At 42.2% G+C, this 27,006-nt stretch overlaps 1 protein-coding gene across 4 annotated transcripts in view; it reads left to right on the forward strand.

Annotated features, from left to right (window-relative positions):
* Positions 1–26,743, forward strand: part of SPEF2 (sperm flagellar 2) — a 91,273-nt gene extending 64,530 nt beyond the window's left edge. For 2 of the 4 annotated variants that reach the window (XM_080973366.1, XM_080973367.1), the window contains exons 31-35: positions 1,394–2,541; positions 2,638–2,855; positions 2,946–3,154; positions 3,250–3,373; positions 3,473–3,925. In XM_080973366.1, the coding sequence (XP_080829492.1) occupies positions 1,394–2,541; positions 2,638–2,855; positions 2,946–3,154; positions 3,250–3,373; positions 3,473–3,863 (2,090 nt within the window). In that variant the 3' untranslated portion in view covers positions 3,864–3,925. Of the gene's footprint in view, positions 1–1,393; positions 2,542–2,637; positions 2,856–2,945; positions 3,155–3,249; positions 3,374–3,472; positions 3,926–6,946; positions 7,054–8,569; positions 8,753–13,917; positions 14,011–15,228; positions 15,409–17,989; positions 18,233–19,441; positions 19,565–25,674; positions 25,826–26,501 lie in introns of those variants that run through there. The other 2 variants (XM_080973368.1, XM_080973369.1) reach the window with 2 other exon arrangements.
* The last annotated feature ends 263 nt before the right edge of the window (positions 26,744–27,006 follow it).

Raw genomic sequence — 27,006 nt, forward strand, 5'->3', positions numbered from 1 at the left:
GAGATCTTCTGACATTTTTATATGTAAGAACACTATATGCCTTTGCAGACCCCTTCAAAAGTACTGCATGAACAAGCAGAAAGGATTTGTAGAGCTTTGCTGAATAGTATCATATAGGAAGTCAGCAGAAAAAAGGGAAACGGTAGAAGGAAACTTACATTCTGTGTACCAAATAGTATTTTGACTCAGAATCAACCAATATCTGTGGCTTCAGAGTACTTTTAGCCACAAAAGGAAGATTAGATCATACAGAGAAGCTTAGCTAGCAACATGGAAAGCACCCAGATTTGCTTAAGAGGCCAACGGCCTTGTTACTGATTCTTCCTATAGGAAAGAAAATGGCATTAAGTGGAACATTGACTATCTTAATAATGTGTTTTTTTCTCAGGACATTTCCATTGCCTAGGAAAAATAACCCTTCTGGCCTCTTACAGAGCACAGTTGCAGTTGCTTTGCCATTGGTTTTCAGTTTGATGCTGAACACACTCTTAATTAGAATTGTTTGGACTTGTTTGCAGTGGAGTCAATTAACTCCCGCCCCCAGGATTGATTTGGATTGGAATCGGTACTTATGGGCAAAAGTGGAGAGTGCTTGGGAAGTTGTCTTTTTCTGAGAATTTGAAATGGTAGAGACATTATGGTTGGGCAAACCAATGGAGTGGCTAAGGTATTAAAGGAAATCCAGCCAAGTGTTCAAAGGTGCATTGTCTGGTGCATTGTCTTAAAAAGGCTTGAAAGGCAGCACTGAAGAGCACCAGCCACTCTCCTGCAGTCTTCAAACACCATTAGCTGATGACTGCTGCTGCTTCAGAAATGGTGGAGGGAGTGCTCTCTCTCCCCTGCACCAACCTCCACCTACAGCAGCAAAATGGGGGGTGGGATTTCAGGGGGGGGGCTCTTATTCTTCCTAGCCTCACCTCTTTTCCTTCCTTTCTTCTTCCCTAGCATCCCTGACACCTGGAATGTTGGGGGAGGTAGTTCCTGTGAGCAACTAACGTTGCAATCTGTGAAAATTGCACTCCCCAGTGTTGAACACAGGGTACAGGGTAGGGAGGAGGTGGGAAAGAAATAGGAGGAGGGAAAGGGAGAGTTCCTGGCTGTGTTGCTTTTGCTGCTGGATCAGCAGTCATATGGGTAGAAGGGAATTCTGCAGTTGAGGTTAAAACCTGAGCCGGAGAAGAATTTGGAGGTTTTAGTGCTTGCCTCATTTTTAAGGTGAACCTAATGAGTTGTTGAGGTTCATATTCATAGGTTTGGTAATGTGTCTGTCTGTGACTTACTTCCAAGTATGTGATCTTAGCCACTTAGGCTACTTATTCATGCCTATCTTTAGTTGTGTGCAACCACAATAATAATGCATCCTAATACTGAGTTATATTTAAAATATTTATAGCCATAGCAGCACTGAAACAATTTAAAAGCAAGAATATAACTCCAGGCATCCAAAAACAACCAGGAAAGAATCACCAGTTTCAACAAATATGGCTGTCAAAGTACCCTTGGCTAAAACATGACAGTGAGAGGGGCACCATGTACTGTGCTTTGTGTCGGAAACATAACGTGGATTTAGGGGAGAAAACACACAATTTTTGTTCTGGGACTGATGACTTTGTACTTGAATTAGTCAACGCCCACCACAACAGTGAAGCTCATGCATGGGCTACCTGTATGGAAGCAGCCAGTGGCTCTGTCCCAGACACAGCTACCACTGAGCAGATGTTAAAGAGCATGAGCAAAACAACCTTAGGAAGAATAGAAAACCTTTTCAGAACATGCCACGCCATTGCCAAAACTGGACGCCCCATCACAGACCTGGACTGGATGTGTAAACTGGATGATATGAAAGGAGTGGATATTGGTTCCATATTTAGAAATGACAAAGCAGCAAGGATCTTTATTCATTTCATTGCTGAAGTGGAACGAAGAGCCTTGAAAGAGAAATTAGAAAAATGCAAGTTCTTCTCACTCATTAGTGATGGCGTTACAGACAGCACAATAAGAGAAGCTGCCCTGGTGTACGTACGTTTTGCACTCCAAGGGAAGATCCACTGCCAGATTGTTGGAGTTCAGTCAGTAGACAAACGTGATGCAGCTGCTGTGAAGAATGCCATTGTGCAAACATTACAGACCAGTTTGCAGCTCAATTTGCCAAGTCAAGACTGGGCAAGAAAACTTGTTGGCTTCGGAAGTGGTGGTGGAGACATTATGGTTGGACAAAGCAATGGGGTAGCTAAACTGTTAAAAGAAATCCAGCCATGTGTTCAGAGTGTGCATTGCCTCGTGCATCACCTTGAAATAGCTTACAAGGCAGCACTGAAAATCACCCAACTATACACCATTCTAACAGAGCTCTTGCAAAACATGTACTACTATTATAACTCTCCACTGAACAAGAACGACCTCAAGCTAGTCTATGAAGATCTCAATCTGAGAACATCCATTCCTTCTCGAATTGGTGGTTCACGATGGCTTCTTCGCCTACAGACAGCTCTTCAGATCCTTCTGAAAGGATACCCAGCATTTGTCCTACACATGAGTAAGGTAAAGGCTCTTTAAAACCAAGCATGATTTGAAGAAATAATAAGTGAAAACCTTTGTTTGGTCATTGCTCTACTGACTTGTTTTTCTTGCATCCAGGTAGAAGAAGAACCATGTTCCTCAAATCACCAGAAAGCCAAAGACCTCTTAAAGCTTCTTCTGAAAACAGACATTGTCAAGTTTTCTCACTTTTTGCTTGATGTCATTAACGTCCTCAACATCCTCTCCCGCGTCGCCCAGGATCAGAACTCTTCCATCGCAGATGTGTTCGCAACAAGCCAGTCAACACTGGAAACACTCCAAATGTATCGAGCAAGGTTGTATATGCTTAACCAAAACTGTATATTAACTGGATGTATCCAAATCAAAGGCACACAGTACATTCGTTAAATGTAATATTTTTTCAGATCGGGGCCAAGGGAGCGTCTGGTGGAAGCCATCACACATTTTCATGGTCACCAGCTTGTAGGAGATGGTGACATATCAGCCATCCGGATAGAATTAATAAGCAATCTTTTGAAGCAGCTGCGCGATTGCTTCTGTGATGCTAGCGAAGATGTTTTGAGAGCAAGCGCTATTGGAAGTTTTAAGCTGTGGCCGGACAAAATTGAACCAGGTACAGAAAACCAGACTACATCCAAAGGGATTGTTTCTTTCCGAAATGCATGGGTGGTTTGTTTGCTTTTAAAATTAATATTCAACCTCTTGCAGAATTTGGTGAAGTGGAAGTGTCGGTCTTGACGAAGTATTATGAGCCGGTCCTGGAATGTGCCAACGTGAAGGTTTATGAAGTGGAGACCGAATGGAACATGTTAAAAGCAGAGCTGTATAATAGGTATAATAAATAACAAGCAAGATGACATGAAATTCAAATGAATTTTCTGAATATGTCAGTGGGAGAAACACATTTAGTAACAGTTGTTATCCTTTCTAGATATCAGAGCATCCGGAGATTGACATGGGAAGCAGTGAACACAGATTATTCTCATAAATATCCAAACATCTTGACGCTGGTAGATCTTGTCTTGACGCTACCTGCCAGTTCTGACGAGGCAGCACGAGGCTTCTGTCAGATGAAACTTACAATGATGAGGCTACGTTCAAAGCTGGTGTTTGAAAGCATGACCGATCGCATGGTCATTCTGATGAATTCTCCAGATATCAAGAAGTTTGACCCCCAAAAGGCTATCCAGTTGTGGAATATTTCCTCACAAAGGAATAGGAGACTACAGGCTGAGCAGGGCGTGGTCAACCCTGAGACACCAGATTGTTCATCTGACTCTGAATGGGAAAGGGAAAGGGAAAGCTCATTTGGAAGCTATTAGATGTGAAACACTCTCTCCAGCTGTCTCCTCAAATATTTTTAATAATGTCTGTTGACTTTTCCTTTCCTTTCCTTTTCTTTTCTTTTCTTTTTCTTTTTCTTTTTCTTTTTCTTTTTTTTTGGTAACTATTTCCTGGACAATTCCTATTTATTTATTTATTTATTCATTCATTCATTCATTCATTCATTCAACCAAAATTTATATACTTCCTGATTATAATGGAACATCTAAAAGCACATATAATGTGTCATGAAACTAACACATGCATTTAGATGGGAAGGGAGAGAAATAAGAAGTATATCTTTTGGAAAAGCTGTAAACTGTATATTTCTTTTCAAACTGCTTGATATTTGTCAGAATATGCTTATCAGGTATTACTTTTGAAATATGTGGTATTGGATTGGCATATGAAATTACCAAGTATCATTTTTGTCTATATATATGTGTGTGTGTGTATGGTTCATTTTTATAAATTGAAGTGTACGCTCTTGACTCCTTGATGGAACTTCATAGTCTTCCTTCTTTCTGTTAAGCTGCTATTAAATTGATTTTAATTTATCACTGTCTTTCTATGCGCTTGGAATTTTCCAATATATTTATAGCAAGTGTTTAGGAATATTATGATTCTGGCTAGATACTGAACAATGAAAACAATAATTTGGAATAACTGTTTATTATCCTGTATTGTATTACATAAATTATTTTATTCCTGTTAGGGTTATTATGGATAAGCAATTATTTGTACTGTTTTTACTGACATCTGATTTCCTGTTCATTTTCATTCTTCTGGAGATTTGACATGTAAAAATAATTGCCTGTGGGAGGGAAATAAGGGTTGATTCCCTCAATAATTTGGACTTCCAAAATTGTTCCGAAGAGTCACAGTATTCATTCATGCATTTCTTCATTCTTAATTGCCGCAACTGTTCTACTTAGTGTTTTACTGGATTAAAAACAAGCAATGGAAGAGAACACTTTTTATCAAACGCCTAACTACGAAGGATGCCAAGACACTTAATTTTTATTATCTGCAAAATAACAAGAGAAAAGAAGAGATGAGACTTTCAGTGCCAGCAGAAACAAGCAGAATGAAATATCTTTGTAGTAAAAATAAGTTGAGGATATTGCCTCCTTTACACATCAAGGATATCACCTGCGGATAAGACATCTTAAATGTTCCTGGTTCTAGAAGGTATCACAGCATCATCTCTTGTACCTTGATGCTTTCAGATTCAATAGCTGCAGCCATAGATGTAGAACGCCACTGCTTTTGAATGCATGCGTAGCTTGATTAACTGGTTGACCAATGTAGAGCTTGCTAAAAGTAGTCATGGCCCAAGAGGTCATTGTGCATTATCTAGCAGCAGTAAAGGAACAAACCCATTTCCCTTTTCCCTCCATAGTCACTACTTGGCAGAGGTAGCTAAGAAGACAGAGAAGAATCCATGGGGCACAAATTGCATGGGTGCCCCCATACCTTTGTTTTTCAACTTGTTTCGCATAGTGAACGTCCGTACAAATACTGGTTTCCACTTAGATGCACTGTAGTCAAATGACTGTAGAGAAATACATTCTTAAAATTTATAATTTTAAAAGCGCATACTTTTAACACATTTTAAAATGTATAACATTTTTGTGGATGACAGTAATAGTACCCAATTCATTATCATTTCTCTCACGAAATCATTGCATTGCTTTTTGCATTGGGTGGAAATCCACTATTATAATTCTTAAGTTGTTAGTCTATAAACTGCTTGGCTCAAGCGTCTATCCGTAGTTTCTAAAAGCTGTGCTGCATGGGAGCTTCTCTTTTTAAAAAATAGAAATAGAAATAAGTTTACATTATTTACTTGTAGCAGCTTGTATTCCTCTGCAGACATCTCATACTTCCTCTAAGGATCCACTGTACACATTGCCGGCTTTCAACTTTAATTATATGAAATGACAACTTGCCTAATTTGGATCAGATCTCCCCCAACTTTATTTCATGTATATCCCACTTTTCCTACAAGAAGGTCAAGGCCTCCTTCCGCTTTAATCCCCCCTGTGTGGTGGGTTAAGCTAAGACTGGCCCAATGTCACTCAAGTCATCTTCATAGTTGAATGGGATTTGAACCCAGTTCTCCCTGGAGTTAGGCTGGCACTCTAGCAACTACAACAAACCCCCTGGGCTCATGACAAAACATAGGCTGCTGGCTGCAGTATCTAACTGGCAGGCCACATTTGACTTGCTGGGTCACAAGCCAAGACCATTTTGATCAGAACTGTCTGCACTAACTGGCAGAACCTGGGACCTTCTGTATGCAAAGCTGATGATCTATCACAGAGCTGTGGGTCTTCCCCAAATGGTCACCCACAATGCAGAATAATGCGATTTTCATAAGCTGCACATTTTGCAGTTCAAGTACTGTCTCAGGTGCCTATAAGAAAAAACATGCAGGCAAGCAGCTCAATCCTACATATGCCTGCTTGGAAGTCGGAAGTCAATGGCAATGTATTCAGCATGGCCTACTCTCCAAATAGTTGTGCACAGGATTTGCCTTTAAGCATGGCTGCATTTCATACAAGTTCCCATCATTAGCTTCGTACCTCTGCAATGGATCAGGCAAAACAAAAACAAAGAAAAAACTGCTTGTTTGCATTACAAAGTCAGGAAAGACTCAAATTAATTTGCACAGTGCTATACATACATTTTCCTATCTGATTTTAAGAACCAATTATCCTGCAGTTCTAAAGAAAAAAGAAATTAGAATCGTAGACACAGTGAATGTTCATTGACACACTGGGGCTTACTCCCGAGTAAACATGCGTAGGATTGTGCTTTCAGTTTCTTATTGTATTATTATTGAGTAAATTGTACAGCATGTATGGCTACACATAGAATTTTTGACCAAAAAAAAGCCATGCTGCGGTGTGGAAGTGCAATTACAGTGTGCAATTACAGTCTTTGTGAAATTAGGAGATAAAAATGAGAGGTAGATGTGATATGCCTCAGCAGGAAAAGTCAGATTTTAAGATTATAACAGATTTTAAACTGTTCATATCAGTCCCAATGTGATACTTTTCTTTTGTCATTTGTCTAGGTTTAATACCAAGCAAAACATTCATTGACATTGTTTATGACTTGATTACTTTGAATCTTGGCTCAAACTCGCTTCCTGATGCTTGGCTACACCTCTCCATTTATGATGTGAGTGCTCACTGTGTCCGCTATTCCTGTGATTTTTGACAGTCATTTGCTGTGTTGACTAGATGTACAATTGAGATGCTTACAATTTTAAATGGATGCTTACATTGCTAGAATAGGATACGTGTCTTTATTATAGAATTTATAGCCTTTGGGGGCTAATGGCCTTATGATTAAAAAAGAAAGAGGTAAAATACAGCAAAAACATTTTTAAATGTAACTACATTAGCCATCCACAAAACAATAAAATGTAGTTAGCATAAAAAGAATGACTATGGAAGCAAAACAGATTGCACTGCATACATCTCTTTTGTTTACGAAATTGATCAGGTACACAACAGTACTAGTGAATAAACCCAGCTTGTTATCTGCAAAGATATGTTCCTGGCTGCCATGTCAATTTGTTGTAGCCGCTGAAAATTTCTTCCTCCCAAAATCCAATACTTGTAGGCAAAATTGAGGAGGCTTGTTGAAATCATAGAATTGGAAAGGACCCAAGGGTCATACTAGTCCAATCCACTGCATAGCAGAAACCTCAGCTAAAGCATACATGACAGATGGCCATTCAACCTCTGCTTAAAAACCCTCAAGGAAGGAGAGTCCACAACTTCTCGTGGGAGCCCATTCTGCTGTCAAACAACTCTTGCCACCAGAAAGTTCCTCCTGTTGTTTCGTCGGAATCTCCTTTCCTGTAACTTGAATCTATTGGTTTTGGTCCTACCCTCTGGAGCAGGAGAAAACAAGCTTGCCCCATCTTCTATTTTGTCAGCCCTTTAGATATTTGAAGATGGCTATTGTATCTCCTCTCAGTCTCCTGTTTTCCAGGCTAAACATACCCAACTCCCTCAACCATTCCTCATAAGGCTTGGTTTCCAGACCCTTGATCATCCTGGTCAACCTCCCCTGCACACTTTGCAGCTTGTCAACATCCTTCTTCAGAATTCATTTTGTCAGTTTTGGCCCAATTCTCCAATTTTCTAAGGGTCATCCTGAATCCTGACTCTGTCTTCTGCAGCATTAGCTACCCCTCCCATTTTGGTGTCACCTGCAAATTTGATCATCCCCTCAATTCCTTCATCCGTCATTTATAAAGACGGTGAACAACAACGAGCCCAGAACAGAACCCTGTGGCACCCCTCATCACTTTTTCCAGGATGACAAGGAACCTTTAGTGAGCCCTCTTTGAGTTCAGTCAGTCAACCAGCTTCAAATACATGTCTGTATTCAAATGCTACCTTGCTTTCTGCTGGAGCACTGTCTCGTGTCACAAAGCAGAAGTCCTGTGTTGAGACGAGGCATTAAAATGTCTCTTTTGAAAAAAGTTCCCTGCAATTGATGTCATGGACTATATTTCTGCCCAGTCTCAGCTTTCTGTTTGGGGAGCAGTCAGTGATTTTGAAGCCAAAGGATCCTTCTGTCTGTATAAGATACACAGTCCATAAAATGGCCCTGCCCTTAATTACCCATTCCACTTACTTTTACTGTGTTAAGTAAACTTGTGTATTTTTGGATGTTACAGTTGCAGGGCCTGGCAGCAGCGTTAACAGTGGACTCAGACACTGTGGACTGGCGTATATTCTTGCAAGCAGCTTCCCAGCCTTGGCCTCTGCCCTCAGTGACAGAGCTTCTTGAAACACTGCAGAGATTCCAGGATGTGGATGTAGATGGATCGGGCTTTGTCACAGAGGAAGAATATGATCAGGTCCCAATTCTTTCTTCTCTCAAGTTCTATTTTTGTGGCTGTGAGTCCCAATGAAACCATTGGGACAAGCAGCCAGCCAGTCTTCACACCCTGTGGGCCACAAGCCCTGATTTGGGGTGGAGGGAAAATTCAGTTCCGTTCACATTTAAAGCCCAGTTTACCAAATTTTCACAATATGGAAGCCAAATCACAGGCTTCCTTCAAAACTCGCTCTTATCTGAATTTTGCAGTGCCATGCTACAAGCACACAGTGTTCACAGACATGCATACACCAGGGGGAAATGTGCAAAAATATCAAGGTACTGGTGAAAATAGCATAGCAAAATGCATTCTGTTAGGAGACATTGTTTGCAAAGATGTGGACAATAGTCAAAGCTGCATACAGAAATGTGTTTTTTGGAAGAAATTTGCTCTAAAGTGCTAATGAAGTTTCGTGAGGATTTTTTTAAAAAAACACAACACAAATTGTTTCAGAAATGTGGAGAACTAAACTTAAGATAGTAAAAATGAGAAGTGGAGAGAACCAAAACTGGCAGCTCCTTCTGCCCCTCGTCATTCATGCACCAATGTGGTTTTTAATTTCATTTTAGCCAACACAGGCCCATCCACCCCACGTCCTAACTGTAAGGCCAGTGTACCAACTTCAGAGCAAGCCTCTCTGAACACAGTGAGACTTCTTTCCAAGTAGACATGCATAGGACTGTGTTGTAAAAGTGGCATGTGGTTCAGAAATGACATAGGCTGACATGTGTGCGTGAAACGAATCAGAAGTGCATGTCAGCTTCAAAACATTTCATAAATTAAATTACTTCAAATTAAACATTTCATACCAAATTATTTTAGGTCAGTTTCATGTGGTGCTCCCTTGCCTTTCCTTCAGAAGTGCATGATGTGGCTGGGGTAGGGTTCTGTAGAGTACCTATCATCCTAGCACTGTAGTAATTTATAACAAATAGGTTGGTTTTGCTTTCCAGGGAGTGAGGAGCATTATTGCATTCCCTGTAAGATGTATCATAGTCATCCCAAAAGGCTAATTCCTGCATCTTCTCCCAAGATCTTTTGACCCATGGGAGGGAACAGCTTAGCGGATGTGAGGAAAAGTGGGTCTGGAGGGACAGATGAGATGCTAAGTCCTGTGTCCTGCTCCCCCACCTTTCTGAACTCAGCTTCCTAGGTGCCAACCCTGGACAGCTAATGGCTCATGCCTGCGTTTGCTGCTCTCTGCTGCCATTATTCAATGGCAGTACAAAGGCAACTTTTCACTAGAAGAAGGAAAAGCAAACCCCCATCATGTGGCAACACATTTCACCAGAAAAAGGAAAAGAAACAGTCGCCACTAGGGATGGAAAAACCACAAAGAGATGCTGCTCTCAATATTTCACCCACCTACGCAGAGTTGTGGTATTTTGCTCAGCAGCAAAGAGACTAAAAACATACCAACAGCTCCAGAGTCAACACAGGAAGCTAGGTAGAACATCCTTTGGTTCAGTATCTGGTATCAGTTCTCTGATCTTTGGGCTGGTAAATCTGAGCGAAACAAGAAAAATGTGTAAGTGATGTTGTTTTTGAGCAAAAATGTTTTTAAAAAATCTAAATCCACCCATAAAATTTGGTTACTTCCCAGTTGAAATCCCACAAAAGTCCATGAGGCTAAAATAATATGAGCAGGGTTTTCTAGCTTACTGGGGCTGTGAATGGAGTTGTGGTGCTTCTGTTCCCAGATATTGACAAGAAAAAGAATGTTTTTATATACTGAAGATATATACTGAAGTTATATACTGGGTTTTGCCTCCCATGTTAAGTATAATCTATAGACTTGCAAAGAACCCTTCTGACATAGGTAGCTTTCAAGTCAACTGCTTTCGTTTTCACCATAGAACGGATTGATGCTGGAGACAAACTGTAATCAGGTTTTCTTTTCAGAGACTTGAAAGTGTTATACCAAGCAGACGCATCTTTTCCTGTGGTGTAAACATTCATTTCTTGGGTCAGAGAAGCCTGAAACACTGCAAAACTTCTAAATGAACATGATACAGGAATGAGTGTGCACACACCATTCGCAAAAATGCCTCCATGATGCCCCCTTCAGCTCCATTGCTGCAGCCAGTGACGAATCACAGTTTCTGGGCCTAGGACAAGCTTGTAACAGGGCCCCAAATCCCCATGTCTGCTTTTAAAAATAGGGTTGATTTGTACCCTTCAGCTTCTTTAGGTCCCTTTGATTAAGCCTGTTGCCCAATGCTTACCTGATTTGTGTTTATAGCCATAGTGGACAGTACAGCATGTATGGATATAGCTTTTCACAACTACTCTGTAGTCCAGGCAACACAAGGCAAAAGTTGGGTGTGAAGGGGAGAGTGGGAGAAGAAACTACAGAATATGGGTATAAATTTGTTGAGAGGCATGTTGAGGTAACGCAGGGGGAAGTGCTAAAGAAAAAGCTTTCTCCACTTAGAGGAAGGAAAGGGAATCTGAAGCACACACCCCAGATGTTGCTGGACTAGCACTCCCATCGTCCCTGACTGCAGACCATGTCAGCTGGGGCTGATGAGAGATGGATTCCAGCTGCTCTACACACTGTTCCTGCCCTGGGATCTAGAGCTAGTCCTTCTATGTGCTCTGGAAACCAGATGCCTAGCTCATTTACTCACATAATTTTTACAGGCTCCAGAGTGCATCAACAGCATCAGCTTCCATTTCCATGGAGTTTTCAACATCCCTGATGAATGATGGCTGCCCTTCCTTCCTGATGCCACATTTTGGTGGCCACATTCTGCACAGTATATGCCTACCAAAAGGAAAACACTCTGGGACACAGTTCTTCAGTGAGCATGTCACGTAGAGCGCCATGCCGCTCTCCTTCCTCTTGAAGTGTGCATTGCAGGGCCAAACTAGAAGAGAATGCAATTCACACAATTAGCAATTGTGTGGAGGGCTTTTTGAAAGCAAATTGCACCAGCGGAAGCCCAGATCCAAATTGGGACTTTGGTGTGGGGGACAGGAAGGGCCCTAACCCTTCACCTCCTGTTGCAGTCTTGATCTGTACTGAACCTCCTATGCTTGCTACTTGCATTTAGGATGGAGCTATAATATTCACTCCAATGGGAACTTTCCTTCCAGTCCTAATAGCAGGGCAAGAGGGGAGCAATAGAGACCTTAATTGGGAACACAGCAAGGGATTACAGTTTCCCACTGTCCAACACAAGGATTCAGGATTTAAAAGCCATTCATGCAACTGCAAATTGTGTGAATGGTGTCTTGTCAAAGTTTGTTCCCCAGAGTTTCCTGTACAAGTGCTTTCTTTTGTGCTTTTCTCTCATACAGCACCCCCTAATAACACAGGGGAACCTGGTCTCTTCTTACTATGGTGTGAGCCCCTCCCTCCTGTTGCCAGTCAGCTAGTACAGTCAGCTCTTCTTGCCTCATGCCTAGGAAATGCCAGCAAAACTAAGAAACTTGCAAGACATCTTTGCAGACATACATACATACATACATACATGTGCACAACCACTACATTCTAAAACTTGTAGTTTGAGAGACAGCAAGAGCACTTTGTGTACGTGCTCCATTGGTTCACTGTTCAGAATGTTGCCTGTTCTGCTCTAACATTCTTCAGAACTGCACCAGCATTCATGATGAGATTTAGATGGCTGATAATATAGCGTGCCTAAACATTCTTCAATAACAGCCGCTAAGGCTTAGTTTTCCTCTTATGGTAACTGGCTTGCATCCTGGGTCAGGCATCCTCCCTAGGCCCCTGTGCAAGGAGTTCTGTCTGCAGATTACTGCTGGGTGAGTAGTAGATGAAGAAGTGACCCCATTTCATCTAAAACCAGCCACTGCAACTTTCTTTTTATCCTCCTCAGCTGTTGATTTTTTTTTCCTGATTTGCTTCTAGAACCAGAATCACTGACTCATATTTTGAAACACAAGAATGTTTCATTTAATGAGTCACTGAAGTCTTGCTGTTGCTGTATGTGGCCTAGCATGGAAATCAATTTTTGCTGCCTTTTTAAGGACAGTTTCCCCCTCCCTGGAATATATCCTGTTACATGTTGGTTTTGATAAATACCTGCACCAGAAAAGGAGGGGGGGTGTGTATTAACACACATATACACACACAGTTATAGATCTGTGCACACAAACGTGTTAAAAATTAAATCATAAAATCAATTATATATCACTGCACTCAAAGGATATATATCCTAGAGTGGAACAGATGAGCCTTGAGAGAGATTGGCATGGTAGTCATTAGCAACAATGATTAAGTGACTGGGTGACCTTATCAACAGCAGTGCCTCCATATCTGCCTAATAAGCCTTAATACTTAATAGCAGTTAAAAGCAAGCTATTGCCTTGAAACTCAGCCTGCAGATTTCCCAGAGGTATCTGGTTACTTTGCGAAACAGGATACTAGACTAAATGGGCCTTTGGTTGGATCCTCCTGGGCTTTTGTATTAAGTTCTTAAAGTGTCCAAAGAGGGTCATGAATAATAACCATTCTTTGGGTTGTATCCAAGTAAATCATTGCATGTGCAGAATGACATCTGTGAATGCAACAGAACTTCTCCTCCCTTTACTCCTTTTATGCACCCTGGCACCACCCCCAGATAAGCCCCAGACCAAATTTGAGTGGCAGATGGAGGGAAGAGAGAGGAAGGGGAAATTATGTTGAAACTTGTGAAAGTTGTTCCATGTGCATTCAATGATTTGGTTGGATAGAACATTTTATGTCCAGGTGACCAGAATGGTGAGAAGAATAGAAATCAAGTCCTACGAGGAAAGAGTTGAGGAAAGAGATTAAGATGGAATAAGGAATGGTAGTTGTATTTAAATATCTGAAGAGCTGCCACATGATAGACAAGACTTGTTCTTAGTTGCTCCAGAGAACATGACTGGAAGCAACGGGTTAGCGGAGAAACAGATTTGGCTAAACGTTCAGAGAAACATCATAATTGTAAGAGTTGTTCAGCAGTGGAACAGACTACCTTGGTATGTGGTGGTGGGTTATCCTTTGTTGGAGATATTTGAACAGAGGTTGAACAGACATTTCTCAGGGATGCTTATAGTTTTTGCCTTTTGCATTGTGGATCCTGCAGTAATCAAGCAGTTTGGGCTAGTTGACTTACACAATCCCTTTCAACTGTGTAGTTCTGTCATTCCAGGTCGGTCTGTGGTTTAAAGGCAGTGAAGATTTACCCGTTCCAGAAAGCCCCACAGAACCTTTTCCATTTAACCGCCAGGAGCACCTTATAAAAGTAAGTGTAAAAAAAAATCACAGGCTGCAAGCCAAATTAAAGTTAAGCACAGTTAAGACCAGCCATTTCAGTGTCCGGGAAATCTCAACTCAATTTCAAAAAAAGCTCAACAATTTTGCCCCCCCCCCCCCATCCAAGATCTCAGGTAGAAATGTCCTGGGTCTGTTATCTGGAGATACTATGAATTCAACCTGGAACATTCTACAAGTAAAATGAGTGCTCAATCACTGAACCATTTGCCTTCTCCATTCTGGTCAGGCGGTGGTATTTAACTTATATGTACGCCTCTTGCCACCAAAATAATAATGATCTGTTCACTGTAAGAAGCACAATGAAGGTGCCCTTTTTTCTGCTGAGCTGTGAGATCCTTCATCAGGATTGGCTTCCTTAAGAGGAAAGAGAGCATTGCAAACTTACCTCTGGGGAAATATTTTTCTCTACAAAATGTTTCACATCTGTGTGGCTTAAATCTCACAGGTCTGTTTTTAATCAGCTTCTTATCCGAGGGTAATAGTTTGCACTGACTGGGATGCATATTGGGTTTTGATTCCAAGTTCTTTCCTGAATTGACAAGCTACATGTCTGACACAAAAAGGCCTGGAGAGGATCAAAGGGCCTTCTATCCTATATTTTCACACTTTGCTTCCCAACAAATAAAAAAGACTGCCCATTGGTTACGAAGGGCCATAACTCAGTGGTAGAGCATATGTCTTGCAGTCGGAATGTGTGAGGTAAAACCCCTGCTGTCCCCTGCTAGATCTAGGAAACCTATCTGCGACCCCAGAGAGCTGGTGCCAGTACAGTACAGACTTAGATCGAATAGTGATGTGGTTCCTTTGTTCTTTGTGTAATTGTATAACACAAAACTGACAGAATTAATACACAAGGTAGCCCAACCATACAAGCAGAAAGCTAAGCCAGACATTTTAAGGTTTGTTCCAGAATTTCCCCCCTTAAGTTTTTGTGCATTCCTGGTTGCAGTGGCAACCACATTGCTCCACATGAATGGAAAGTGAACTTCAGTATGAAAATACCCAACGCAAAATTGCTGCAGATCACTATATGCACGTTACAACCACACAAAGTTTTCCCAGTGCAGAGATGTTCCTCATTGCTGAAAGACTTGCAAAGTGGTTCGGACATTGCATGTATACTTGGATGGATTATTCTCATACAATATCCTCTACGTCAATTAACTGAAGCATGTTTCTTTTACAGTTTTTCTTTTCTTTGTTTGCTGATCCTGAAAAAGACCCTCCTCAGCTAAACTACACGGAGATGCTCCTTTATTTTGCATCTGATCCTGATTCTGTCGATGGTGTCTATCGGGCCCTCAGTGTCGCAACAGGGACACACATTCACAGGGAAAAACAGGAACTCCCTCCTGTTCCCCAACGGGTAAATGTGCTGTTGATCTTGACAATAATTTAGCGTTTGCTGATGAAAATTGAATCTCTTATTCCTTAAAGCTGGGCTGTTATATTGTTTTCATTTCAGTCTACACTGACTGCACCAAACTGAAATGAGAATGCTAATTCTGCAGATTTTTCACTTAATCACCCTTTCTGTTCTGGGTTGTTTCCACACTTCCTCCTTAGTCTGGAGTTGCCATCTTCTGCTCACTCACTTTCTCTAGAGAATCAAGATGATGTTGTTGCTGATCCCATTGCATCCCGATGATTCCTGTGCAGTCCCTCCCATTCCACACTTTTTAAAAAATTGAAATGCAGTTTGTTCAGTCAGCCTGTCCATTGTGGACTGGTAAAGTGCTGTGGAGGCTTTTCAGGACCGTAAATGCCTTTAATTAAAATCTGCTTGCAAGCTCTGCCACCCTTTGGTCTTTTCCTGCGGCATGTGGCAGTAGCATTGTTGATAAAGAGCCTTTTTAATTACTGCTTTCCTCTGATGTTTTTTATTTTTTTAAGACTCTTTCTTGGATAATTAAATTGTACTATTTCAGTAATACAGTGGTACCTTGTGTTACATACGCTTCAGGTTACATACGCTTCAGGTTACAGACTCCACTAACCCAGAAATAGTACCTCAGGTTAAGAACTTTGCTTCAGGGTGAGAACAGAAATTGTGCTCTGGCGGCACGGCAGCAGCAGGAGGCCCCATTAGCTAAAGTGGTGCTTCAGGTTAAGAACAGTTTCAGGTTAAGAACGGACCTCCAGAACGAATTAAGTACTTAACCCGAGGTACCACTGTACAGAAGAAAAGAAGAAAAGGGTGTGGAAGGAGAAACAAATAATGATGTCCTGGCGGCAGAAGTTGACGCCATATTCCTCACTAACAGTCACTAAAGAGATCGAAAGTTCTTTTGATGCCTTTCAGAATCCCACTATATGTGTCTGAAGACCATGGCATGATGTAGACATCTCTTCTGCTGAGAAATGTCAACTGCTGCACAATGAAGCAGCTACATTACTGGCTAGGGTTGCGTTTAGATCTCTTTTAGATGTCACATAACCTCTGTTTTAAAACAGCCACACTGGCTGCCAGTTCACTTCCAGGCCTAATTCAAGGTGTTCACGTTAGTGTTTGAAGCCTTAAACAGTTTAGGCCTCCAATATCTGAAAACTGCCTCCCTCCCTACAGATCTTATTGGGTGCTAAGATTGGCAGAGGGGGGGCCTCTTGGTAGTTCCTCCACCCTCAGAGGGTTGGGGGAGACTTTCCAGGAGATGATATTCCCTGTGGCAGCCCCTAAATTGTAGAACTCTGCAAAGAGGTGCATCCAGCACTTTCATTGTATAGCTTCTGGAAAATGGTGAACACACAAACACACATACATACATACACACACACACACACACACACGGACCAATCTATTTTTTGTGGTTGCAAATTGTTTTAAATTGGTTTTTATATTGTATTTTCATGTTGTAATCGCCCTGGGACCTTAGGGTGAAGGGTGGGTGATTAATAATGATAATAATAATAATAATGAAGAAGAAGAATAGTTACCACTATATATATATTAGGAGGAAGGGATGGTTCAGCCTGATATTTCTAATCAGATTAGTATAATAGAGTACATGCCTTTCTTCAGGAACCAGTGAGAATCTCAGTTCTGCAATGCAGGCTAAGCTTTTCTCAGTAGACTTCCCAACAAACTTACAAAACTACAGTTCTTGGGATCCTCACCAGTTAAACCATTTTAAAACTAGTATAGATTTCTAGTGATGGTGCCAGTCTTGAATGTCCTCCCTAAAGAAATGAATTAGACCCTGGCATTACAAATTCACACTTGTCTGAATTTTGCAATGCAGCTCTACAAACATGCAAAATTTATGAAAATGCATACCGTATTTTTCACCCTATAGGACACACTTTTTCCCCTCCAAAAATGAAGGGGAAATGTGTGTGCGTCCTATGGGGCGAATGCAGGCTTTCACTGAAGCCTGGAGAGCGAGAGGGGTCGGTGCGCACAGCTTCGCGCAGCTCTCCGCAAGCCGTGGGAGCCCGCGCCGGGCTCCCACGGCTTGCGGAGAGTTGCCTGTTCTAGGGGCTGGGGTTGGGGGGAAGCTCAGGCCCCATGCCTGGGGGGGAAATAAATTTTTTCCCCCTTTATTTCCCCCCAAAAAAACTAGGTGCGCCTTATGGGACGGTGCATCCTATAGGGCAAAAAATACGGTATATCAGGGGAAAATATGTATATTTCATGAAAAAAATAATATGTTAGTGAAAAAGGCATGCAAAAATTAATTATATCAGGGGAAATTGCTCCCAAAATGTGCACATTAGCCAAAACTCCTTATAAAACCTTGTTAATAGGAGAAATTTGCACAAAATTCTAATGAATTTTTATGAAGGCTATCACAAATTGTAGCAGAAGGTGACAAACTGAATTTAAGATTAGAAAAATGAGAAACAGAGAGAACTGAAATTGACAGTTCCTTCCTCCCTTAGTGGCCACCAAACTTAATCATCCGATCATTAGCAAAGCTATTCCAATCTGTCACACTTTCCGTCCCCAGTATGTTCCTTCTTCTGAGCAGCTGATAACAAGTGACGGACAGGATGAGCAGGAAGAGGAGGAGGCTGCTGAGGAAGGTGAAGAGGAAGAAGAAGAGAAGGAAAAAGAAGAGGAAGCTGAGTCTTTCACCAATGAAGGAAACATTTCTCTGGATACACTACTCAAAGTGTTTCAGCATGAAACAAACAAAGCTGCTGACAACCACAGATTTAATGGTTATATGAAACCAGAGGATACTTATGAGGTTGGTTAACTAGCAAATGGTTCCAGTGCTTGTTTAATTAATCTAGTATCCTACTCTTGTCCAGAAGCTTGTTGCAGGTAACATGTCACAGTTTTAAAGATTAGGCAGGATTGCTTAAGTTTCGTCAACCAATAGTAGCCCAGTCAAAACGGCCTTCTGCCGCTTCTGAAATATGACCAGGCTAGGGCTCTCTTGGGACCTCCATAGATGGGGAGATCCATAAATATAGGAAAACTACACAAACTAGTGTGTGTGTGTGTGTGTGTGTTTGTGTGTGTGTGTGTGTGTGTGTGTGTGTGATGTAAGATTACACAGAGTTCTAAGTATCAGGTTGTCAAAAGCTCACCACGGACAGCCAGCTGGAACCCCCTCAGGCTGATTTTGTGAGGAAGGGCAAGGTGTTAAATACATAGACTTTAGTCTACCAACTTTAACCAAATTTAATCAAGATGTAGTAAGAGAGTTTCCTCACAGTTTTACTTTTAAGGAAAATAGCACAGTTACATGTGCCCTGAAAAAAGTTGTCTCTCTCCACGGATGTCTCATGTAATGGCCTTTAATCTGAGTGTACAGTATAGCAGCTAGCATTGTGAGACTGGAAGTTACCAGTTCCCTGAACTTGAGCACAGGCAAGCCACAGCCTCAGACTCCTACCTGAAGCATGGGGCTAATGCTAAGGACCTAACGGACCTATTGTAAAGATCACTGGGATAATGCTTGTGAAGCAGTTACCATCCTTATGACCATCCTCGTGGCCAAGTGTTAGACATTTGAAGCACTCTCTATAGTTGCTAAATATTTCATGGAGCCTGACTGCCCAACAGTTGCATAGCAAAATAGAGTCACAGCCCCCCAGGCCACTGTCAGTAGAATAGAGCAGTCCCCGTGGCCATAAAGGATGTCCATCTCTGCTTTGCAGAAATGGTTTGCAGCCCAGCATCACTGCGACTTCCTAGGATGGAGGGTAGTAGGGAGATCAGGGCTGGCAGCTCACCATCAGAGCCAATCCGGTGGTCCCATCAGTTTGCCCAATCTCCCCATTGCCTTGTTTTTTCCCTTGCTGGTAATCTTCAGCAATGCTGCTGCCAGGAAGCCAGCGCTAAGGCTCTGTCCCACTAGGGGAGCTGCTTCTGACAGCGTTCTGATTATTGCTTTCCAAATGGCTACACTTTCCTAATACAGTAAGCCGTTTGTTATGTTCCCTTGAAGCATTTCATTAAGGTATACCGGGATCTCGGCTCCGAAGATCTGACGCCCATCCCAGTGGCGCTTCTTTTGCAGCACCCCTTCATTCAAGACTTGATTAACAGCTACCAGCAGTACAAGCTTCACGTAAGTATCTATTTCCCTGTAAGTACACAGGGATCCGGAATGTCTTGTCTTTTTCTTTTACATTCAGGAAATACAAAGTGCTGTGAAGTGAAAACAGACCTCTTCGTTTACAGAGTCTCTATATACAATTGTAACAACCGTTTTGCTTGGAACAGGGAAGAGAGGGCATTTACTGGGGCTATGCTGAATGTTCTGCAACAGGCAGCTCAAAATTGGCACGTGGTTTGGTGGCCCAATTGTTCCCTTGGTTATTGTTTCTCAGTGCCATCGGCCCTCCTCCGCTTCCTCATTTGCCCTCGCTGACCTTCTGTGTAGCTGACGGTCGTAATCAGCTCTTGTACCATTCTTGATACCATCTTATCAGATAATAGCATTGTGACATCATTGACAACATTCATATGAGTTATCGCTGCTCAGTTAAATTAAATGGCAATGAGGGCAAATGTGGCATTTAAAAACCACAAATATTTTTTGCAGAGGGTGTCCAGAATTTCCCAAAACAGGAGAAAAGGTCAGGAAACTGGAGGCCAGAATCTTCTCATTTGGAGTCATTACTACTTGATGGTCATTGGATGTATTCTGGAAACACACATACAAAGAAGCATGTCCTTTTCCCACACATTTTCTCATCAAAGATGGAGGTGCATATTCACCCACTGGACATTCATCTCTACCTTCGTGAGGACTGGAGATCAATATATGTATCTCCCTCCCCCATAGCATAAAATTTCATCCCTTGCTGCTTCTAGAAAATATTTAAAATAACCTTGAAGAAGACAGCTGCTAGGGAACCCTACATTATCTCCAAATTTTGCATGCGTGATATATGGAACAGGAGGCTATGAACTAACCTCCACCTTCCTCACTCTGTATCTCCTTATACTTACTGCTGATAAATGGTGACAATCTAGCAAGTTATTTCTTTATATTGTTTTGGTACCCTAGAGCTTGGGAGTGATCAATGGTTTTCTTTAGGTTGGGGAAGCCCACTATGACAAAGTGTTGAGAACACATCATCCTAGATAGCTCTAAAGCCTGCAACTAGTCTTGCATGCTGGCAGTCAGGTTCAAGGTTGAATGTCTTTACGTCAGGTTCCAAGGTGATAGGCACCCGCCTCTCCCAAGACTCATCGAATAAACAGCAATGCAAAAACAAAACAAAACAAAACAGAGGTTTCTTTTCAAGAAGAATAAAACTGCACGAAAACAAACCCCATAGATCTGTGTTATTCTGAGATCACTTGTGAGATAAAAGGAGCAGAAGCTAACGGGTGTGGTTTATAAGGCGGCAACATCTCCACTTGTGAAGCTGATAGGGAACCAGAGGAGAAAGCAGCGTTGCTGAGTAATGTCGCATGTTGCTCCTTTGTGGATGAAGTGCTTGCTTCTAAGCAAGACTTTGCAGCTTGTGACCCAGCCTAGAAGCGATGTAGTTGTGGCCTTGCTGGCCGGCCTGGAGCTTGGCAGATCCCAGGCTTTTGAAGTCCCAGGCAGGCACCACAACTATTTATTACCCCGTATTAAATATTGCTATCTATGTGCATGGCACTTTGCAGAGGGCAGGCATGACTTGCTTCCACCCCAAGGGGCTTATCGTCCAAGGTAGATGCAGGGAAACAGCAGAGGAAGGTGGGAAATGGAGTCTTAGGTGGGCAGAGGAAGAGCAGGGGCAGAGGAAGGGGGCGGTGGGGGCGGGCTGCCCCGGGAGTCATCACTGAGGGGGGTGACATTCAGCACGCTGCCTGCCCATGACTCCCAAGCCTACCCTGAGCCGTCGGGGAAGGGGTGGAGCTGCGACGTATTGCCGGCGGCCTTCCTCCCTTTCCCCTTTGTTTTGACTGCTCGAGGGAGGCTTGGGAGTTACGGGCGGGTGGCAAGCCATTGCTGCCCGCTCCCGGGCTGCTTCCTGGGGTGGGAGCCTCCCCCGAGCTGTCAAAAGGAAGAGGAAAGGGAGGAAGGCTGCTGGCAAAGCAGCACAGCTCCCTCCCTCCCCGCCCAGGAAGCAGTCCGCCATGGGCACCTCACTCCACCCCCCATGAGCGGCTCACTCCGCCCCCCATGAGCGGCTCACTCCGCCCCCGTGGGCAGCGCACCCCTGGGATGCTCGCCCCGCCCCTGTGGCCCTGCCCCTGCGTGCACAGCATCCCGGAGAAGCTAGCACCGACTCTGAGGAAAAGTAAACTAGGAGGTGCATCAAGCCCCATGTTGGGCTACTTTTTGCCTTGGTGGGTCACAGTCTGTGCAGGCTTTTAAGTATAGAGACGAAGGATTCTAAACTAGTTAACCAAGCAGTTTATAATTATTAGTAGTAGTGTTGCTGGTGGCGATGATGTTTTTGTTTTGTTTTTTGTATCCCACCCATCTGAGTGGGTTAACCCAGCCACTCTGGGCAGCTTCCAACAGAATATACAATATACAAATATTGTATACAATTTTCCTGTACGTCCAAATTCTTAGACTGTCCATATTACACAATTGCTTCATTGGATACAACTCGTTCTTTTTATCATTCATCATTATTGCACACCATATGCAATTCAAGACAGCTGGTCACTTGTAGTTCACCCTTTAATTCTTTTTTCTCTCTCCATTGCATTGGTCAGTACAGCAGACCTTCCGTGTTATATATCTGTGTTCCAGATCATTTTGCAATAATGGCCCAAACCTCTTTGGTTTCTGAGGAATCACGTGCATCCTGTATAGTACAGGCAAATAATTGTATTTAAGCAAGTTTAATTGTTTGAGATTTCACAGCAGGGCAAGTCTGATTTTTCACTAATGTGCCTATTTATTGGGTTTTTGGAAGATAAGCTAATGAAATGTTGATTGTATGTATCTGTCTCTTCTAGAATCCTTGAACTGATAATGATTTACAGCCCTCCATTGGCTAACATTTTCCTTTCATTAGTACCATTTGCTTCATTTGCTATTAACTACAGTGCTATGAATGCAGAGTTTTTGCATGGGATGTAAGCAGCATGCCTCAGTGAAACTCTTCTATAGCTGGAGTGCGGCATTGCTGCTGCAATCACTGGGTATATCTATGGGCTCATCCAGACTTGCCCTTGCCCCTCCACTTTCCCCCTGGGAAACCCCATCTTTACTGCAGAACCAGAGCAAACATCAATTGGGATTTCTCCGGACTGACACCTGAGACGATTTATTGCCTAAAGATTGGGTATTCCCAAGGAAAGCAGTGGGACAAGGGCAAAATTACTCAGAACCTTGCCTAGAAAGTGTTAAACAAATGGAAAACCACTTGGACCCATACTTTCTAGGCATGGGACAAGTGGAAGTGTATTACAACAACAACAATATCAATAATAATAATAATTTACCTTTACCTTAACCCCTTCCATCTGGATGGGTTGCCCCAGCCACTTTGGGTGGCTTCCAACAGAATATTAAAAACACAATAAAACATCACACATTAAAGAACACCCGATACAGAACTGCCTTCAGATGTCTTCTAAAAGTCAGGTAGTTGTTTACCTCTTTGATATATGACGGGAGGACATTCCACAGTGTGGGTACCACTGCTGAGAAGAGCCCCTGCCTGGTTCCCTGTAACTTCACTTCTCTTTCTCTTTCTCCAGCTCTCTCCCCACCCAATTTTTAAAAATGGAAATGGTTTGGTGCCCCCTGGTACAACCCACTTCTAAATAAGTCACAACCCACAAGTATAAGCAAATAGGGTTGCATCCATATTTAGTCCTACTCAGAGTAGATCTGTTGAAATTAAGGAACTTAAACTAGTTGTGGACATTCATTTGAATGGGTCCGCTCTGAGCAGGGCTAACTTTGAATACAATAGATAGCTCTATTTCAACCCTTGGTTAATGGCATCACTCTTAATGATATTGCTTTCATCTTGATACGGAGATACAACTCAGTGAAGCGTGTCCTCTAACTGCTGAACGTTGAGGCACTCCTGATAAGCCCTCCAAGTATCCCCAGGGTTCCCTGGAGCTGAGTGGGGAGAAACAACAGATCTCGTGGAAATTTCTTAATCCCTTCCTTCTGGGAGCTGTGAGTCACTCTGAAGGTTGTTGCAATTCCTCATTCTTAAGGGGCAGTTCCTTGAAGTGGCAATTTTCTTTGAAATCAGTTCCTCTCAGTTCTGAGTCACAACCTTTAAAAAGAAAGAGAGAGAGAGAGAGAGAGAGCATTCACTGTTCTGTTCTGTTCTTTCTGTGTGTCAGAAGTAGAATTTCTTGTGCAGGTACTGATTAATAGATACTGGTGTGCAAAATCGCCTGGGCGGTAAGCTTGCCCGGGGCACACATCTGATGAAGGGTTAGTAAGAAATCAGTTGTACTCTTTTGTATCATTTCTAGCAAATTTCTGTGGTGTTGCATGACAAACACACGCACACAGTTCACATGCCCAGTTCTTTCTGTTCCACTCACTCAGTGTACAATAGACTCCAGAGCTTTCGATTTGTCACCCAGATACATCCACGCCCCTCTTCCTCTGCTCTTTTCCTTTGCTCTTGCATCCACAAAGCCATCCTCTCTTTTCAGGGCTTGCCCAACACATTTTGCTCCCTGAGATAAAGCAACAAGTGGTTCTTCCCCCTTGCCAGCAACTCAAGGTGCATAGTACTAGGGACAGATGGGCAGCCTCCAGTTTATACCTAGACCTTGCCTTTGGTGTGCCCCCTCCAACGAGTTATGGAGAACGGCAACATGTGAACGGGCCTTTTCAGTGGTGGCTCCTCCATTGTAGGATCCTCTCCCTAGAAAAGTATTCCTGGCACCATCATTATCAACTTCCAGGCACCAGGCTGAGACGTTCCTGTTTACCCAGGACATTCCCCCCTCCTCCACTTCACTGGGATCATATTCTATGATGACCCTGCCTGTTTGGTGTTCATCATTCAGGGTAGGGTAGCATTTATCCTTGTTTATAATATTATGGGATGAGCACTTACAGTCAGTAATGTTGTTTTATGCCTTTGGGTGTTTGTTTTCCATTCTTGTGGGTGTATGCTTTTCTTTTCTTTTTACAATTGTAAGTTGCTTCAAGACTTTTCCTTAATTTTGCACATAGTTTAGAAAACAAAACACAATAGGGAGAACTATTGAATCACATATTGATGGATAGTAGATATAAAAGATATAAGTGACTAGTATATCTTATACTTCACATGAGGAAAACAAACACAGGAAACGAGCTAAAAAGAAGGGGAAAGGTGGGGTGTGCATCACTATAACTCTGCAAAAATCATATCATTTTTACATATTCCATATATCTGCCTAGGCTGCTGTCAAGGAGTGTGGCAGCCATGCCCTATTCATAACTTCAAAAATATCTCGCCAAACTGCCCAAAAGGCTTCTGGCTTAGTCCTACCAGACAAGTCTTACATGCCATGTAAGCATTTCCTGTATAGCTATATTCCTGATGTTAGTCCACCCTTTCCCAGTGTTGGTTCTTCCACTTCTGAACCATGGTAGTTCATTCCAAAGGCACTAATAAAAATAATAATAGTGGCTTCAGTTTTATTTCCTCATTTCTGCTGTCAAACATTGATAATAGCGTCAGCTGGGGTGTAGGTTGAACAGATTCTCTAAGACCATTCCTTTAGATTTTTTTGTAGTAAGATAATAATAATAATAATAATAATAATAATAATAATAATACCCAGTCAGAGGCAGTGCTGTAGCCCTCTTAGAGCAGTCGTTCCCCTTTCCGTTCCCAAGATCTAAGCCTACATCCCTTCCCTCCCCATTCCATGAACATGGCTCCTGACACACAAGCCAGCCTGCTGCATCCTTTGCCTCTTCCTACTCAGCCTCCCCCTTGAATTTTCAAACCCACACCAACGTTTTTGGCAGGCCAGGCCTCCCAGCGCCCAGCAATGGAGCTTGACCTCGTGCTCCAGGCCAGGTTCCCTCTCCACTTTCCATCCCGCCGCCTTTGTGGCCACCCCCTTCTGTGATTCATGTGCATTGTTATTTTATCGGCCTGTGCAATTCTCCACTGGAGCCCACCCTGCACTCATCACGTGCACCCAGAGAAAGTGGTTGGATCCAGCAACTACCACCCCCAGGAGGAGTTTTGGTTGGTTGGTTTTTTTCCTTTTGTTTACCTGTTTGTTTTTTTACAGACAATTTACGGGCCAACTGGAATGCCCACATGGCCCAAGCTCAATCTGGCAAAGTGGAGCAGATGGAGCACACTGATGACTGTGCTCAAAGGGGGCAAATAATAGGATTTACCCTCACAAGTAACAACTTCTAAAATATGAACTAACAAAGGTAGAGTTATTGGCTGGTTGTTGCACACGACAGCCTGTTTCTGTTTTGTTTTGTTTCGACATCGTGAACGTACAAAATTGTGACATCGTGAAATTAATATTATTGGTGGAGGAAATGTGTGTTGGTTTGGAATTCAGGTAATATAGAAGCTAGATAAAATAGAATCTTATAACTCTGATTCATAACTACTTTCCTAGTTGTAAGCCTTTGCATAGTATTTGGAGTAAGGTGATTTGTGTCCTTGGGGTACTACGGTATGTGTGTATAATTCTGTACCAATAACCATTCTGTATTACCCAAATAATTTTTGGTAATAGAGAATGTTGATAACTTCTAATTTTGTAAAAGGGGGTGCAGCCATGTTACTTTAATAAATTATATGTTGCTAGCATTATTTGAAAAGTTTTCAAATGCCTCTTAGGTGTATTCCAGGGATCCTTACTCCAGTGCTAAGTTTCCTACCATAGAGGAAAGTTTTTTGCTAGTTTTCCATGTGTTAAGTATTAGCTAAGTATTAGCCTGAGTGTTAAGTATTAGTTAAGTATTATCTATTCTTTATGTAGATCAGCATGTCTATTTTTGATTGCTGAATAAGAGGACCTACTTCAGTAACCTTCAGCAGTCAGCTGGCTGTATAGCGACTTCCTTCTAACTTATTCTTTTCTTATTCCTGTAGGATTTTAAATTGATGCTGCAGACAGCGGACCAAGCACATCCAAGTGATGGAGATACCGCTGTCATCCCAAGTTAAAATATTATGGGGTGGGGAGGCTCTCTAATACAACAAAAGCATTTCTAAATGCTTTCCTGAATTTTGGGGGTTGATCCTTGCTCTGTTGTGGAACTCTTTACTTCAATTAGCATAGTAATGTTTTGTATTCACTCTATTTTAAATAAAAGTCTATTTCAGCAATACAATGCTAACGTGATCTTAAACGCTCATGGCCAGAGCCATTTCACATGTTATGCAATGATAAAAAAACCCAGGTGAGCCCGGCTTTGTCAGGATATAAATAAAAATTATTATTATTATTATTATTATTATTATTAGTGGGGAGCTGCAAGGAAGCCTGGCTTCCTAATGAGTCACTAGTATTCGTAAGAGTAATAGTTATTGATTTATATACCACTGGGTTGGTTGCCATTAACAGCGTAAGAACAATTTTAAATATATAGCCACC

Source organism: Podarcis pityusensis (genome assembly GCF_964106645.2).
Source record: "Podarcis pityusensis genome assembly, chromosome: 11".
Lineage (NCBI taxonomy): Eukaryota > Metazoa > Chordata > Lepidosauria > Squamata > Lacertidae > Podarcis > Podarcis pityusensis.